At 39.0% G+C, this 19,058-nt stretch overlaps 1 protein-coding gene across 7 annotated transcripts in view; it reads left to right on the forward strand.

Annotated features, from left to right (window-relative positions):
- The window catches only part of anks1b (ankyrin repeat and sterile alpha motif domain containing 1B), a 183,185-nt gene that overhangs the window by 117,089 nt on the left and 47,038 nt on the right, over positions 1–19,058 (forward strand). For all 7 annotated transcript variants that reach the window (XM_017302833.1, XM_008400554.2, XM_017302832.1 and 4 more), the window contains exons 14-17: positions 10,947–11,569; positions 12,797–12,919; positions 14,709–14,778; positions 17,626–17,732. In XM_017302833.1, the coding sequence (XP_017158322.1) occupies positions 10,947–11,569; positions 12,797–12,919; positions 14,709–14,778; positions 17,626–17,732 (923 nt within the window). The remainder of the gene's footprint in view (positions 1–10,946; positions 11,570–12,796; positions 12,920–14,708; positions 14,779–17,625; positions 17,733–19,058) is intronic.

Consider the following 19,058-nt stretch of genomic DNA (forward strand, 5'->3'; position numbering starts at 1 on the left):
CCCAATCTAGCTCTGTTTTTAAATTGCTGTGGTCTTTACAAGAATACATTGGCATGATGGAATAGTGAATCCATAAACAGTGAGAGGAAACGTTGAAACTATAGTAGTTAAAGTAAATGACAAAATATCACATATTCCATAAAACTCTGAACTTCTTTAATTTAGCTTTAGGCTTTTGCACAAGTAAATCCATAATCCACCGTATTATTTTCTTAGAGTGCCTACTTTGTGTAAAACACAGGGAGATCATTAACAATGCATGCAAATACGCAATGGAACATAATTTTCTTTTATTATTTTGTTACTGACCCAAAACAGAATGGCGCCCTGGGCCAAGAGCCTCATCTCCCATATCAAAAAAAGAAACTTAATTGTAGGTTTAAAACAAATGTCTAACAAACCTAACATTTTTTTAATAAAATGTAGAATTAGTTTAGCCTCGACAACGGTCATTTGTTTTTGATATAAAACTGTTAGAAATGTTCCTCGGACATAGAGAAAGACAACAAAGTCAGAGTTTTCAGAGTTTTGTCAATATATGTGCCTTTTTCTAATGTTAAAAAACAAAACAAAAAACCTCAACAATTTCCAAATATTTGTCCTGATATAAAAATGTGACTGTGTAGCACTCTATCTTGTGTTGGGCATTTCTTCTCCCCACCTCCTTCGCTCTTTCTCTCTTTTCCTCTCGTTCTCTAGTTCACTGTCTAAACTTCCTGCACCAGGAATAGATTGGCACCTATTTATTTTTTCCATTTAAGTTTTTTCACAATTCCCCCCCACCTCCTCATCCTCCGTTTTCTTCTGCCGCTCTGCTCATCCCTCCTGCTCTCTCCACTTATTAGCCGTGCAAGGCTCATTGTGGGGTAACCATGGTAACTAGAGGCTAACAGGGAGAAAAGAGACGTAGACGGACCGAACAGAGCAGCGTTACATGCATGTGGATACAGAAGACAGAGTCTCGGGATTCAAAGGATGCCAGTGAAGAAAGCGAGTGGGTGATGGAGAATGGGAATCTTGTGTTGCAGGGAGGGGAGGGGATGTAATGTGAGAATTAAGAAACGAGGACAAGGAAGTGAGGAATCACTTTTGTTATTCTGCACACCATATAAGGTGCTTCCTTCCTTGCCTTCACATCTGTATCTCCTCTAATTTTCTTCCTTAAAAGACATAAGCCGTTCTCTGATGCTAAGCTAACAATACACACAATGAGTCCCAGCCCTGCAGCAGTTTATGCTGGTGTCAGCCACCTGCGTAGGCTGCTGGACAAAAAGTAGCCCTATTTATAACCCAATCTATCACCAGGGCTGCTGTTTTGCTACATAACTCAGCTTTATGCAATCCCAGCCACAGACAGAGTACCGAATGCAGTGCAGTGTTTATGCAGAAGCAGTTGCAGTCCATGAATTATGCAGAACCCCCCTTCAATAATTCGGTAACAAACATGCACCAACCTGCAGGTGTCAATTTGTTTATCTGGAAACGCTTTAGGTGCTGAAAACGTCATAGCTTCTCGTAAGCTCATGTTTTATTTGTCTGGGGTTTTTGTGTTTGTTTTTTGCTGCTGCAGCTTTCCACTTTAAAGATATACAGTTGCAAACGATAGTTTTTAAATTTAATCAACTGAGTCATCCGAAGATCTTCTTTTCCACCTTGGCTTCACTTTCTGATTCATTTCCCAGATGATTTGTCAAATTCCTATTAAACTGACAGTAGGTCTCTGTTTTTAAGTGTAAAGGAGTTTAAATGATGATCAACTATAAGGTTTAATTCATTCATTCAGTTATTTTCAATGAAATAATGAATATTTGTTGTGTGCTTATCAGAACATTATTCTATAAAGTGTTATGGAAGAGGACTATTGCCACCGGGAAGAAAAAAAACAAACTTTTTCTTAGAATTAACCCTAATTTTATAGTTTTAGCCAGTTATTTGTTGTCGCCAACGTTCATCACTGAGCAAGTCTGATTATTTTGTGTCCATTTTCCTCTTTTGTTCAGAGCTAAGCATTCCTACATCACAGGTACTCACTCACCTTACAGTGCAAACAGCCCAACCGGGACGAAACCAATCAATGATCTTGATCAATTAATGAGCCTTTAGTACCTAAACAATGGACAGTGCTTGTTTTATACAGATAATCCACCTTAAACTCATTAAACTGATGAAGTTGGAATCAAACACCTGCACAAGGTAACTTGATGCATAACTTTAAAAACATTCTTTTATTTTGTAAGACACTCCTACAAATACCCCAACAAATCCTTGAGCTGTAATGTTCTCATTAGAAGAGGAACAAGACTCAGCAAGTCTTTACATCTGAGTCATAAATTGAAAGCATTTACCTTTGGTGAGTTCCGAACTCTGTAATTTAACTCTAATTAACCTGATGTTGTAATTAATGATTAGTAAGGCCTGGAGCACACCTTCTTTGTGCTTGACCTGATTCAGCTGACACATGATGCAGCTGCGCTAACAGGGCAGGTTCAGGATTTCTGTGCAGTCATTCTAAATGTCCCTCGTTTTTTTAGCCAGGATAGCAAAATGATTTGTTTGCTAGTTGGCAAAATTGTTTTACTGTGGATATTGACGCTGTTTTATAGTTTAAGTAATCCTACCTCATTCGAAGTTTGTGTTAAAGTCAAACATTGGTCTTTTAGTTCTTTTCTATCCTTTATGATTACCTCACCATCTTGGCCCGAGAGTGTAATGCTCCTTACAGTTTGAGAGTCCAAACTCGATAAAATAATCATTAGCTGAATTAATCTGAAAGTTAATCAAACTCCCCTGCTGCACCAGCCATTTCATATAAATGTGAGAGCATCTTTACCGGTGTAGATGGAGTATCTGCATAGTGTAGCATGAGATAAAAACACACTAATTTGGATATTTATTTAAGTACAGAGAATTTTTCAGCATGTTTCAGTCTCTGTAGAGATTTGTCCGTGATCTTTTGCACTAAATTCAAGCTTTCCTGAGCGCTGTATTTGCACACTTGTCAATAAACCTGGTCCAGTCTATGCATCATTGTGTAATTTCCCATTCAGTCTTTTCTGGTTTAGCTTTTAAGAGGAAGACCCAACATAATGATGAGTCATGGTGGACACAAAAGAAGCTCACGCAGACAGCCAGACTCTGTTCAGAATAACTAAATGGAAAGAATGTGGAGAAATGTACTGTGAAAGTCATCCTGCTGTTGGTCACACAGAAAAAAGAATAGTCAGGGAAAGCCTTACATGGTTTAACATTTTACAGTGATACAGATGAATAAAATAACCTATTTGTTTGGAATTGAATTCATTGTTCAGAAGTTTTAGGCTTAATAGTTAAAAGCATCACAAGGTGATGATAAAGAGAATCTATTTGATAGAACATAGATTTGCTTTCACCGGAGTCAGGAATTTATATACAGTTCTTTTATAGATAAAGCAAAATCTCAACATCACCACTGCTTTCTGTCTCACACCAGCACTAAATGTATTTCCAGTGACACCAGTGAGAGACTTCTGTCACTCTTCATGGGACTTGAAAAATGTGTTACCACAGGAGACAAGCCTGTTGCTGTGGCAATAAACTCTGGAGTCAGAAATGAAAGGGCGAGTTCAGCGTGTGGAAAGTGGCTCCCCTTTACCCGAAGGCTGGCTTTAGATACGCACAGGCTATCAGCAATAAAGTAATGCTCTCAGCAGGGAGTTGCTATCTGCAGTCATCCACAGAAAAGAGTCAAGCCCAGACTGTTGGTGCGCGTTACTGTAAAACCACTTCTGGTGTCATAAACACTTTGTCTCCAAGCAAATGACCAATGGATCCACATTTTGTTTTTAGGTACGATAAAATATCCAGTGTTTTTAACTGGTAAAAAGTGACAAAAAGGCCAGAAATGGATACAGATTCAGATTTGTGTGTTGACTCATGAGTAAGTGACTGACATTTTTAGGTAAAATTGTATATTTACCTACAAGTGTTTGCTCACAAGAGATATTTTGATGGTAAATAGCAGCAAACGGTGATAAAATAAGAAATCGTACCATTTTTTAAATCTGGTTTTACTTTATGAATATTTCCAGATATGACTTGAAACTTTAGAAGTTACTTTTTAAACATATAGTTTGGTTAAAAATCCCCTGAATGAGTAAATAAAGCACTTTAAAAAACATCTGTAGAGCATATTTATTGGCATAAAAGTTTCTTTGTTCGACCTGTTTGCTGTTTTAGCCATTCCATGCAGTGCATTTTCATCAGTGCAGACAGAGCCTCTGCATTGTGTAGCAGGAGGTTATGCAACTTTTTAAGAGGTTGTTGCAGAGATGATTTCTTAGTTTTTACATATACTTATATATGCCATCAGAGTTGTAGCTATGTAATTTTCTGACATGTTAGCTTGGCTTACTTAGAGTTCAGTTTAAGTCATAATCTGATGTACAAGCTGTTAGGCTTATAAATCAGAGGATTGAAACAAAACTGACAGAACTTGGGCGCTTCTTTTGATTAATTTGATCAATTTAAAATAACATCTTGGTTGCAATGGAAACTTTCTGTCTGCCTCTTGAAAGTATTTTTGTTTCCTCTTGGCTAATTAATGTGACCTTTCCAACAACCCTCAAAAGGAAGATTTTCCTGGCTCTCATTTTTAACTCAACTAGTTTTTTGTTGCCTTTTATGTTTTCTCAACTCAACCAATTATCATGTGATGTCGCATCATCTGGATGCTGGTTTGTTCGCTTCAGCCCCTGCAGCACCAGCTGCATGTAGAGATGACTGACAGCTCAGATATTGCTCTGTAGTTTTTAATAACAGTTGCTGCGCTGCCACAAGAGACGCAGCGACGAGCGCATCCTTATCAGATGTTTGGATCATCTCCCAGGTTCTCCTGCTGAAAAAAAAACAGCACAATGTGTTTTTGTTTTTTGCATGAGGCATTTTCAACAAAAATGGGGGACATGATGGTGATGTGGCGAGACTGCCTGTCACCTTCCTTTGCTCACGTTTGTTGTGTTTTTCTGTGGAAATTCGGAGTACTCTGTGACCTTCAGGCTGTGCTAAAATCAATAATGAATAAGGCTCGGCTCAATTTTTGATAACCTGTCATGGATACTCGACTTTTAGAAGCCTGTTGTGATCATGTCAGGATTTACTTTGACAGATGAAACCTCATTTTCACCCCGTTTTCTCTCCTTTCCATTTCAACATTTTCATCTGGTCTCTCATTCATGCCTCATGTCAGTCGGGGCTTCATTCTGTCAGACACTTTATTCTCCAGACACTTTGGTTCTTTTCTCATTTCTTGTTTTCGAATTCCACCCTTTACCTTCTTTTAAAATTTCATCTTATTGCAACAGTCTGTCTCACCATTGCTTAATTGTCTTTCAAATTTCTGTTGTACTTGGTCAGAAAACCTAAAATTAAAGTCAGTTTTATTTTCCTTTTTGCTCTTTCCTTTTTTTTTCGGTGCTCTTTGTATTCATTTAGTAAACTTTGACACATTAAATGTGCCTGAACTGCAAGGTAACAAGGTATTTAAATGTAAAGAATAAACCATGTGATCATTTCTTATAATTTTTCTCAACTTTATCTGTGTAAAATTGTATTAATGGTTTAATCTCAAAAGTAATTCCTCACTTCTTAAAAATCACACTTGCAACAGCTTTAACATGCTAGCAAGATCTGGTAAGAAAAGCTTAAAGTTGTAGCTAAATTGTTATGTATTTAGCATTTTCATAAGATATTTTAGGATACATTTGCACAGTTGGATAAGAATATTAGTTTTTGTCTTATCTGTGAATTCATTTTCACTGATGTGACATCCCTCCTCTGAAGCACAAATTAATTTTTTATTCCTTTCAATTTGCTGCAATAAATGTCAGTCAATATGCAAAACAATAAAAATGCAGAAGCAGATAGTGTTTTGTGACCAAACTACAAAAGTATTTAAAATAAGGCTTATATTGGTCTTATAAAACGAAGTAAGATCAACAGTTACTGCATTACTTCAGTGGAGAAACGTTAAACTTTGAGGAAAAGTCTGTGTAGTAAGAAATGTTAGATATGATTTTGTTTGTCTTCTTTTTGGTGCCATTTCTGAAAGGAAGTAATGAAAAGCCTAATGGGATTTTTTTTCACAGTTACTATTTCCAAAGCAAAGTGAATCCAATATAGTTTGATGTTTTTGGAAAAATAGTAAGTCTGTGTAGCCACTGTTCTCAAATGGAACCAAAAATTAATAACATTTTTCTGTTGAACTTGGGAAACTTAATATAAATGGACTTCTTTTTTTTTTTCTTTCTTTTTTTAACGTTGCTATTGTAGTGACTTCAGACACCCAAATACGTGCCCTCCGGCACCGTAAAGACAGATTTTCATAATTCTGTGAAAGATAATTACTAAAACACAATATTTAATTAAACTATGGAACATATTACTTTTTAATCTGAAATGAAATTGTGTAGTCAGATTGCATAGTTTCTGAGCATGTAATAAAGACGGCACGTGGGAGCGGGATAACCGCAGTTGGAACTAATAAAGTTAATTATGCCCACATTCCAGTTCCACGCCTTTCATAACAAGCTTACAGGCTGTGTCATATTTTACAGAGGCCCATAAGGAACAGCAGCTTCTAATTTATGCTATACATCCCTGTTTTCTTTATATGCATATAGTGAATAAAGCCTCTCAAAATGTAGAGTCAGAAGGGAAAAAAGCCATGGAAAAAGTGAAAACATCAGCAAAACAATGTTTTCTGTATTTATTCCAAAAAATATAGTGATTTACTATGAATATTACAGTATTTTCCGCACTATAAGGTGCACCGGATTATAAGGCGCACCTTCAATGAATGGCCTATTTTAAAACTTTTTTCATATATAAGGCGCACCGCATTATAAGGCGCATAGACGCTTCAGTTTGGGTTGCCAATTTGTTCTGTATTATTACACATCCACATTTGTAAAGAAGAGGTCCGTGAGTACTTTAGATAGTAGGCTGCCCCAGTCATTGTTTCACTCACGGTGTTGCGATATTGTGCCCAACTGCTTTCTGGGTAACACAGACCAACCGACACTCTGTCTCTGTCTCTCTTCCCCCGACCCACCCGGCTTTAAATGTATAGGGGCTGGTCCCTTGTTAGCCCTAGTCGAAGCACCCCGGATGAATGTCTAAAGCCACTTTGTTGACATAAAGAATGTCAACAAAACAGTCCGACTCGGGCCTTATAGTGCGGAAAATACGGTACTAGTAATCTGCATCACGGCTGTTTTCTGGTGATCATAGTTATCAAGGCATGACCAGATAGTGACCCACTTTCAGCTTTTTGGTTAATTTCTGAAAACTAGCACTTAGGTGAGTGTTGTGTGTTAAAATACAAAGTTAAAATACATGAATTTAGCTAAACGTGTTTGTTGTTTTGTTAGCCAAGAGTATATCTTGACTAAAATAGATAAGACTAAAGGACGTTAAAACTCTCCACAAGTTTACATTTTTAAAGTTTTACCATATAATTATAGAGGAAAAAGAAAACAAACATATTTTTAAAATGCTTGAGTTTAAAAACTTTATTCAATATTCCAGTTTTCTAAGAGATAAATGTATTATTTTAAGCTCTAGATTTCCTCATATTAAGTTTTTTATGATAAACTCATGGTAGGCAGCTTCTAGCTTTAACATGGTAACTGCAATCATTGCTTAAGACTTGAGGAAGTCCTAATAAATTGCATACCTGTGATGTTTATTGCACAATCACAGCTGCATTACTGTTGTTGTTTCTTCAGAATTGATCACATCTTTTCCAAACAGTCTGTCTGCAGGCGGTGCTGCTGCATGCCACAACCTGTTTGCAATAGTGTATATTGTGTTGCAATAAAAATCCAGGTATGCAGTGGGTTGCATCCACTGCTCTTTCACCATTCCATTCTTAGACAGTTGCTGCTCTTCAGCAGAGGAAGACAGAGCTTTACAATAAAGCTTATTGCCGAACATAAACTTTGATTGCTCCTTCATTTGAGCCGGTATCTCTCAGGTAAGGAATACAGCTTTACTCAAACACATTTACTTCAGGAGGCCAGTGATCGTTTGGAGCCAAATTGGAAGTATAGCCTGTCCTGTTATCATTCTTCAATGAGTTATAATTATGCTGTTTTAACTTCGCCTCTACCTGAAGATACAGAACCGTTGTATGTACTGTAATTTACTTTACAGATAATTTACCTTTCCGTCTGTAAAACCCTTTTTTTCAGCTCTGTTTACTTCCACTTTTCCCTCACTTTCCTGGAGGCTGAAAGCTCTCGGATACCCAGAAAGTCAGGTTGTTCCCATAGCTACCAACATGCTCACTTGTTGCCATTGGTCCTCAACTTTAGCAAAAAAAAAAAGCAAAGGGTTCTGAGTAGAATGAATAATGTAGATGTGCATACAGAGAGAATACAGTGCAAGTTTAAAAAATGTTTTTAGGATTTAGAAAAAGAATGACCTCAAAATGTTTCACTGAGTTGTTGCGCAGGTTTACCATTACTATTATATGTAGAATAAATGACATATTTCCCCACGCAAGTAAATTTATCAGTGCTTTGAATGAGAAGTCGAAACAATTTTTTGATTAATTTTGTTGCTAGCTGCAAATCTTATTCAAAATGACAAAAAAATACAAACAAAAAACTAATTAGAAACCAAGCAGCTCTAACACCTTAGCTTGATTAAACAGGTTGATACAGTTACTTTTTAATTAGTTCCTTCCTATAAAGAAATACACAATCCCACGCTTATGTTATTCTCCACTGAGGAGGACAAATGTGCTGGTGCCAATGACCAATAATTTAACAATATTGTTCAATGTTTGTTACGTCATTTAAAATAAAAGTTGCTTCTTCTAAGTAGCACCTGGTTTCAAATTGTGAAATAGTGCTGTGTGAAAATGGAAGCAAAGATTCAAGCAAAACCTGAGTTTTCAGAGGCAACCTGGGAAGAAAACGTCTAAACAACATGATTGCAATAATCCTAGTCGGCAATAAAACTTTTTTTGAGACTTATAAAACCTGCCATCTTTTATTCTGATTCCTCTGGATAAGTTGAGCACATTTCTTGCCCATTCAGGGTTTTTTTTTTCTGAGATGCAATAAAACAATTTTACATAAAAACGAGTTCATCTGATGGAGTTCAGTTGTTTTTGCAACATAAACTTCTTAGTTATATTTCCCCTAATGTCAGACATTTACAAGTTTTGCGGGTATAATTGATGCTTTAACGATGTGGACCAATTAAATGTCAGCTAAATACATTCTTGAACTGCGGGACTGAGAAATACAAGTATTTAGGAGTAAAGCTTTTTTCAATTTGGTCAGTGCTTGTCAGAGCTTGGTTTGCTGTTCGAGCTGAGATGCTATCGGCTCTGTTTCGATAGTTGTGAAATGTTTGTGTGCGTGTTTGTGTGTGTGAGTGTATATGTGTGTTCACAACCATCTTAAAAACACACACACCCCGGGGAGAAAAGCGAGGAGTGGAGCCAAATGTTTCACTACACCTCCTATAATCAGCAACAAAAGAATAACTAGAAAGATTTATGAACTACAGTGTTGTATTTTACCGAAATAAATGTTGTGAAGACCTGGCAGGATGCTTAGGGTGTAAAAATGTGGCACTTTATGTCTCATTTATTGACAAAAAAAATAGTTTTTCTGTCTGAGCTAAATGTGAGAACCTGCAAAAATCAAACCCCAGACAGTTTGTCGGCTTCTCAGTTCTCTAATAATTTGTTGCTAAAGAGGGCAAAGTTGGCAATACAGAGAGAAGTTTTCAAATTCTGATAATTTGCTGAATTTTAACCACTTGACCAGTCAATGCAATTAGTTCTACCAAAAGAACCTTTTAGTTCCTGTTGGAAATTACATTTTGAGTCCGACTAACACTGAAGAATGAGTGGCATCTTCAGGGCTGGCTAACGGCTGGCTGTTAATGGATGTTCTTTGTGCTTTTTAAACACAGCAGACAGCACAGTGGTGCAGTGAAAACGCAACACTCGCACTTGAAATGAAATGAAATGGCTCTCTGTTCAAGGACTAACATCGTTATTGTTCCATTTAATCACCGTTGGTTAAGTGTGTTTCTGCCGGGGATTTCTCAGAAAAACCATCCAGCTTTGTTTTGTCTTATAAAGATGTTGCATATGTGACTGCATGAGGCAGCTTCTTAAGTTATATTCAGTTCGTGCAATTATGTATTTAAACTATTTGAACTCTGAACCCAAAATCCACAAAAACATCTGTTAAATAGTCCATTTGCTGCCAATTAATAGCCTGAATATGACGTGTGATACTGTAAGTCTTCGGTATTTATTGTTCTTTTTAAGATTTATATATGTAAAAAATGCCAAAGTAATATAGAAAACAAATGATGTACATTATGTTAGTTGGGCTCAGTTAATAAAAGAGAACCCATTATGCAAAATTCAAACGTCATTTTTTTTTTTTTTTTACTTCCACTTGGGTTTCTGCTGCTTCTTAAAACAGCCCAAGTGCTTAAAAAACAGAAAGTTTTTTGGTGTCTGGAAAATGAAACATTTCAAAAACCTCTTGATTGTTGAGTCACAATTGACTGGCGCTGTGCTGTTGCCTGGCAACCCCAGCAGAGCACCAGCACGTCCTCTGTACAATGGCTGCTGGAAAAATCAAGTGTTAGCATCTAGAAACCACTTGCTGCATTCTCGTTGGTTGCGCAGGAGCATCTACTAATGCTTTTCAAAGAAGTTTGGTTGTATAACTGTGTAAATTTTTGGAGCCATTTTAACGTGCGAGTGTAAACGTTGAGTTAGGGGCGTGGCCAGCAGCAACCTATCCCAACCTTTTAAGTAAATCAGTTCTGTGTTAATTCATATAGGCATTTTCAAACTGTAGGCATACGATGATTATCAGCTGTGACTTCCAGGCAGTTTAGTAATTTAGTTTTCCGTGTCCTTTCTGCAGACGACGGGACCTACCAGCGAGACCCGCCTCCTCTCTGCTCTTCCTCCAGTTCAAGTCGTCTCATTGGGGAAAACAGAAAAAGCCTCGTCCCAGAGGAGTTCGCAGGCCTCCTTCATGGATCCTCTCCGGCTTGTGAGCCGCCGGATACGCCTTATCACCTTTACAGCCCCAAGCACTTTAAATACGCTCCCTCAGAGGCGCAGGGCAGCGTGCTGCAGACTCCCGAGTTCAGCATTGTGATCGGCGGCGGAGCCTCTCAGGGTTTCTCTAGAACAGACAACAAATCGTCTCCCCAGAGGTCCCAGAAGCCGCAGGTCGTTTACCGAACCATCTTCCACACCCGGGTCAATCAGGACCAGCTTCAACCCAAGAACTTTGAGCAGGCGGACCTGCCCGGTGGATGGTCCACCCTGAACCACCCGTCCTCTTGTTCCTTGGGACAAAACGGAGACGCAGCAGAGCTTCAGGGGAAGCAGGCGGGGGGCGAGGCCAGGGACGGCTACGAAGAGAGAGCCTGCACCCTGGGGAGGATGAGATCCGTCCCACGCAGCGTGTTGGACCTGCAGCTCTCCAAGTCTCTGTCCAAGTCCGATTCCAACCTGGTGGCCGTGTCGCCCATTCAGGTGAGACCTTTTTATTTTTTTAAATATTTTATCTGGCCAGTCTCAGTTACAAAAATCATACCTACTCCAGCAATCATCTCATAACTTGTTGTAAATCTAGTAAGGCTTATTTCCCCTACAAAAGGGATTTGCTAAACCTCCCATGGGAAATCTGTCAGCAGAAGAAATTAAATCCCACCAAGAGGCTGATGAGAGCACTGAAGAAATGATATCTGTACTAATCACCAGTATTATTCAAATGTTTGGACTACAAAGTAGTATTACCTGACAGAACCGAAGAAAACATTCCTACATCACTAAAATCTCCCAAAGGATATGGACCAGCGTCTCCTCCAGCATAGCAGTCACAAATCAGTTGACATTTAAAATAAATATCTGAATTTAGAACCATTTTTCTATAAACATGTTGCTTTAGTTTCCAAAACAAAAGGAATGCTCTGTGACACCAAAACACCACCATATCCACCGAAAAGCACAGTAGCGGCAGCATTTTTTTAACGCTAGTAGATGATGCTGCAAGTCAGTGACTTAATGTGGAGCATGCCTTAGATAGAAACTTTTTAAGCTACTTACTGCACTGTTTGATAACTAGAAATAATTGGAATTGGATTTTTAGTATTCAATCAGTGAATGTAATCATGACTTCACCAGAAGAAAGTGAAAGTCTTTAAAGACTGAATGTTGGTTTCAGTTTAAAAAACCAGATTGTTGCTGATTTTGTGTATTTTTCACTTAAATTGTGATGCTGCATTAAAAACATGACATTTAAAAATGGCTGTGAACTCTTTCCAGATGCACAATATGTGAGACCTTAAGGCTGCCGCAGTAGTTTTTGAAAATATTTTGTGATTTGTGTCCTATTTAAAGAGAAAAAAAGTTCCTCTTTGGTGCGTTTTCAACTATTCAGAATATTCATGTGTGTAAATTAGAGTTTCTATGATGTGGCTTCAGAAACTGAGTTCAGCCAATGAGATAACTCACAAATCTGGGCCACAGTGTTCCAGTGGCTGGTGCTTCGTTTGAGATTTGTTTAATTCAGCCTAAATAAATTATAAACTACAGAAAATACATATTCCGTTTGATGAAAATAAAGCTATTAGTGATGAAATCTTTTTTATTTATTTATTTTTTTTAATTTAAGCTCAAGATGTTCTGATTTTTTTTTTTTTTTTTTTTGCAAGTCATAGGTCATGTGTGAAAGTGTTTTTTTTTTTTTTATGCGTTCAGGAGGAACACAGCTGGGGGTCTGGGTCCCGGGGCCAGGGGCCAGGAACGCCCGGCTCCAGAGAGGGAGCCAGCCCTGAGAAACGACTGGAGCGGACCCCGTCCTTCACCGCTGAGTGGGAGGAGGTGAGATGATGCAGACAGCTCAAGCTCTGGATTATCTAGTCAATCAATGGCGATATTAAAGAAGGAATAAAGATGCGGATCGGTGGTTGTGCTGCGACTCGTGTATCTTACTATAAAATTGATTAAAGCAAATCAGCGTTTGGTCTCTGCAGGAGGGGAAACTGCAGCCTCAGCACCGAGCGGCATCGCTTCACTTTCCTTTGAAACGTTCTCGACTTCGACAGCGTTAGATTACCGTGTTCTCACTCTGATGCTTCTGGACCTTCAGGGAGAAACCAAATATTTGAAAGTAGTTTGAATTGTGGAGGGTAAAGGTCAGGGGTCAAAGCTGCTGTGTTTTGGTTCCTGACATGAAAGTTATTCAGCTACTTTTCTTATCAGAAATAATTTTACGAGATATTAAGAATCATTTACCATTTTCATACCACTTTTTTTAAGGAAAAAATGCAGATCAAATCATATAAATAACCTGGACTATTTTTAAAATGACGCTAATGATGCGAGTGAAAGCCCATTAGTGTTTGCTGTGCCACATTTGCATGTACATGTTCATTAATTACCCAACACAACTCCTGACTTGCTGTCTTGATGAATTACCATCAGTGTTTTTTTGGGTTTTTTTTCTCCTATTTATGGTAACATTTTATGTCTACTGTTATCTAAAGGGGAAACTTCAGATGGGAAAACACAGAACAGCAGATAGAAAAAGTTGCATTATTGGCAAGAGACGAGTCACAAAAGCTCCTCAGGATTCAAGCAGATTTAATTTTTGATTCAAATTTGGTATTTGTACGTCATGTACTACTAAATACTGAAGTTATTTGTTAATATCACTCAGGCATAGACTGTTAGGAAGTCCTCATGGTGTTCAGATGTAAATGCTTTTAATTAAAGAAAATAAAACCAGAATGACATGCATATCTCAAATGAAATTAATTTGCCCTAGAAGAAATTTCCTGACTGAAATATGTCTGCAGGCAGAAGATGTTTTCTTAAGTTTTTTGGCTAAATGTTCGCTCTCTGTGAGAACGGTGTTTTAAAACTTTGAGATAATTAAATATATAAGTTGCAGTAGCATCTAGTCTGTCCTTAATCTCATCTGCATTGGGATATTTGGCAGTGCCAATTTATTTACCGTTAAATAGGCTTTGCTTCATAATCCTCTGTGGTTTGCCCGTGTTGGTTTTGGTCCTTGTTCCTGACGAGTTTTTCCTTCCGTTTAACTTTCCATCAATGTGCTGTGAAAAACCAGCTTCTTTATCAGTGGCGTTATGTGGCTTACCTTCCTTGTGGAGGATTTAAGTGACTGTTACCTGGACAACCATGAAGTCGGCCACGATATAATGTAACATTTCTGTACTGGAAAATTTGCTACTGTTGGTTCAATTTTCTGAAAAAACCCTGTTTTTTTAAGTCCTAGACATATATTATTCCTTGTTAATCAGATCTGATTAACGAGCTTGTTGGGATGTGATTGCGATCACTGCTTGTGAGGCTCTGTGGATGGCGGCTCTGCTGCCCGGTTGACAGATGAGCAGGTTGCACAGTTCAGTGGTTAGCAGCATGTCCACTGTGCTGCAGCCAGCAGTCACTCTTCCTCTCTTCATCTCGGTTCAGCTGTCTGAAAGTTTCCGGCTGACATTCAGCATCCCGGCTGCTATAAGGATCACATTATATGACGCATGAATCCAGAAATAGAACTTAGCTTTATTCCTGGGAAATAACTTTTCCCCCTATTAATATGTACTGTACACATTGCTACCTCTCTGTGTGTTTCCCATCTGTTTAGATTGATAAGATTATGAGCTCCATCGGCGCAGGGATCGGCAGCGGATTGGACGTCAAGGAGGTTACCTCAGGTAAACGGCATCCAGTGTGTGTGTTCGAGCGAGGGTGACTTAAAGAATAAATCCTGGTAAAACACAGCTGGCTGATGAAGATACATGCAAATTTCAGATTGATACCTCACCACTTTTCTCACCACGTTCCCCAAAATTGAACAGATATTTAGTTAAACCATCAGATAGTTTTGCAGATCAGCATAAGAACCAGGCATCTGTAAATACTAAAATAAATAGATCAGTTTTTGTTCTAAATCCAATAAAACCAGAAAGCTTGATGACTGGGTTTGGCAGCACAGGCAAAAGATTTTAATTCTGTTTTAATACTATAGAAATGCAGCAAGTTGAGATAAATACAGAAAAAATATCTTGAGAAAAAGATCTCTTATCTTATGACATATGAGAGTCGGTGTAATCAAAACGGAATATGAAAACAGAGCTGGGAGGAATACACTAAGATGTGAAATTGAATAAAAAAATTCAGCTTACTTAACTTTGTGAGGTAAAAGTAAATGGGAGCTGAATCTGATCTCATTTAGAGTTTCTGTCAGGGTTTGATTTTTTTACTGTAGTCATATTCACAGACGTTCTCTCGAATGCTCACTTTCATACACCGATGTGCAGCTTGATGAAAGCAGAAAAATGTGAGGGGGAAAAACACCCCAAACAAATTAATAAAAAGAATTTTTCTCTGTGCAGTCATCTGAAAAATGGGTTTATTTTTACCTAAAAGCAACTCGACTCTCCTCATTTTCTTATTTCCTAAAATGTTCAGGATATTCCTGTAAATTACAAGCAAACTTTTGAGCTTCTGAAGTCTCAGCGACTAATGGTTCAGTATCATCATTTCTACTCAGTCAACTAAATATCGAGTGACGACAACATGCAAAAATGTTTCTTTTTTTCTTTAGCTTTATCTTACCTGCTTCTAAGTGTAGAAAATGTGCCTCTTTTTCATGAAATTTTATGAGTTTCTAACATCTGAAAAGGGTTTTTTAAATTAATTCATCCACTCCCAAAGGCTCTTTGTTTATATTTCAGCTCCTCTAATACTATTAGGAGTTTAGGTTGAATTTTGCGCAACGAATTTGTTGCTCGTTTTTAGTAAACAATGAAAGTTTTGACGGGACAGTCATGAGTAAAAACAAGTGAATGGGCCAAATTCTTAGTGTGGGCTCTTAGTTTAATGGACTTTCACATAATTATTTTTCCAAATCTCTCAAAGCCCACACAAATACACAGAAAAATGAGTTTGTAAAAATCTCCCCTGTGGATTATGATTTTAGGAAAAACTACACTATACCTCAGTAAAATGCCAGTCGTGTGGATGAGAGGTAGAGAAAACGTTTGCTTTGTGACACATCAGTGTTTTTGTAGACGGTACAATAAGAGGGGGATTTTTCTGCAAATGCAAAACATCCTCTCCCTCATGCAGTTATTATATATTATTCTTATCTAATAAACTGTCATGAATCCGTCACAGTTAAATAAGCCTGGATTCCTAGTGAAGGTGAACAATAAGTAAATTAACTTGTTCCTTGCAGCTGTAATGCAGTAAAAACAATCACAATTTTTCAATCATATCAAATAAAAATGCAGCAAAATGTAAGTTTGTAGTTGTGACTTCAAAATAATGATTTAAGGGTTTGAATAGTTTAAAAGTGTATATCCATAAAGTACAGTTTTCCTCCACCTGCACACCCGATTCCTCCTCCAGTGATGATCTGTTTTCTGCATGCAGCTCCTCTCGCCTGTATTAACTTCCACATCCCTCCACCTCCTGATCCCCCGTTCTTCTTATTATTATTATTTTTTTCTTCTTCTGCTATTTCATCCATCAACGCAAAGCCGTTTCTAACCATGGTTACCGTAGCCACAAATCCGGTTTGTGCCAAAGCAGCTCCACCTTCCCACCAATGCTGCTTACACATACAACACAGGCAAACATGCATATGCAGGACTGCATGTATCCACTCAGGATTTTGTATGTGAGCGTGTGTGTGTGTGTGTGTGTGTGTGTGTGTGTGTGTGTGTGTGTGTGTGTGTGTGTGGGGGAGGGATTCTGGCTTAAAGACAAAAGAAGCTGCAACTGTTGTGGCTGTTATCAACGGAGTGAGGCAGATACATGTATAGCAGCAGAGACGGCAGACAGGGTGTCGATCGTCGCTGAGGGAAGATAGAGACCAGAGGGAAGTTGGTGAGGAGGGGGGGAGGCAGAGCTGAGGAAAAAAGAGAGAGGGAGAAAAAGAGAGAGAGAGGAGGCTGCAGAAGCATACAGATGAGAGTGGGAGTACTTGATAAAGAGAAATCTACAACGCAGCAGCTCGCTCGCTCTCTCTCTCTCTGCGCGCGCACGCACACACACCGGCTCACAGCGAGCAAGCGAGTGAGCGCAACAGCTGAAGTGAGAGCGGCGGCGGCTGCACTTTGCACGGCGACAGACTCGGATCTACACTTGGCCTGATCTCTGGCAGGATTTACCCCCGCAGGAACGGATACAACTTTCAGTTCCTCCCTCCGCCTCCCGTTCTGCCTCTGGCTGGATTCTGAGAACATCTGGACATAGGCGCTTTACCTGCTTGGCGTCCCTGCATGCTGACCCCATCAAACCCCATCATGCCCCTTGCCTAGCCTCTTCCCTCCCCCCCTTTCACCCTCTCCCCTCCCTCCATCCCCCTCTGACTTCCCCTCCCTTGTAATCGTCCTCGCCAACAGACTCGTCCGAAAGCATGGCGGGCTCCTTCGACAGCCACTTTGCCCGCCATAACATGATGTGGCAGTGCCAGCTGTCTCAGCCGGACTGCCGCTGCTACCGCGTGGACGGCTACTCCCTACTGAAGCGTTTGCCCCTCCACCCCCTCATAGGTCCCCGCTGCCCGCTGCAGTCCATCGGACAGTGGTTGGACTCCATTGGTCTGGTCCAGTACGAGAACCACCTGCTGGCCAACGGATTCGACAATGTCCAGTTCATGGTGAGTGTTTTTATGATTTAGATTTCATTTTGAATATATTGATGAATGGGGATCATCTTCTTTTGATTGCATATCTTTGCATCATCTGGATGTTTAGAGCTGGTTATATTTCTTTCTTTCTGTGATTCTTTTCCTCTCTATTCGTCTTTTCTTGTAATCACTGCTGCCTCTCCCCACTGATGCCATGTGAAGTCCCTCCTACGCACAGAAATCCTTCAACATATCTTCACCAGCAGCTCTAACTGCACACATTACAGAATCGAGCCGCATTCATTGTAGTTTTTGCTGAGATTTTGTGCTTCCAACCACCTGTAGCCTGTGGGTACGAGAGCAGACCGATCCTCTGGGTTTGCTCCGGCGATCCCGTCCTGTGACGTAGGAAAGAATCTCGTTTGGGTCACTTTTCATTAGAAAATGATGTGCATCAGCGAGGGAGGCTGAACGATGAAGTTGGAAATGAGGAGAAATGGGGAGGGCTGGGGAGATGCGATGAAGTTAAATTGGGAGAAATTGCAGCAAAGGCAGAAAGACACAAAGCGCAGGGATGCTGACTGTATGAGTTTCCCCGGAGACTGGCCCCGCCGCGGTGGAGCCAACTTTAAAAATTCAACAAGTTTGACTTTTTATTTCTGTTTGACGTAAACAACTAATTGCAAGTTGCTGTCTCTGTTATGACAACAAACAAAAAGTATCAGGGGAAATCTGTGCAGACATTTTTGTACGTGTGCTCTGGTCCTCCACTCTTGAGTGACCTGCATCTGTTACTGTGGCAACCGCATAAAATCCAACTTTCTCTATCGCCTTGTGTTTTCCCCACATGTGGTTAATCTGTTTGTTTTAGCTCCAGTCAACAAGAAACTGTTGATTGAACATAATTTTCTTATACTTTTCTTCTTCTCATGTTTTTATCATTAAAAATATCTAAAGAGACAAAAATAGCAAACATCTGAACTTGAACTCTCCACTTTTGGACTAATTTACGATCATATTTTGTAACTTCTATCCTTTCTGCTACAGGTGGTCAGGAAGTTTTAGAGTCAGAGGCAGTGAGAGATTAGTCACCATAAAATAACATTTTACTTTTTTCTAAATAAGAAAATGATTTTCAAACTGTAGCTTCTATTATCAATATGTATGATTATCATGGTTAGTGCTGTTTACTGTGAATTCACTTCGGACTAAAAACTTTTACCTTTAAGTTGGAGACAGCAGAGCTACAGCTAACGTTTAACGTAACATTTGCTAATAAACATTACAAATGTTTATTAGCAAACATTTGCTAATAAATGATCTTTGCTGCTGCTATTCTACATCTAGGTGACTTTT

Source organism: Poecilia reticulata, linkage group LG23 (genome assembly GCF_000633615.1).
Source record: "Poecilia reticulata strain Guanapo linkage group LG23, Guppy_female_1.0+MT, whole genome shotgun sequence".
Classification (NCBI taxonomy): domain Eukaryota; kingdom Metazoa; phylum Chordata; class Actinopteri; order Cyprinodontiformes; family Poeciliidae; genus Poecilia; species Poecilia reticulata.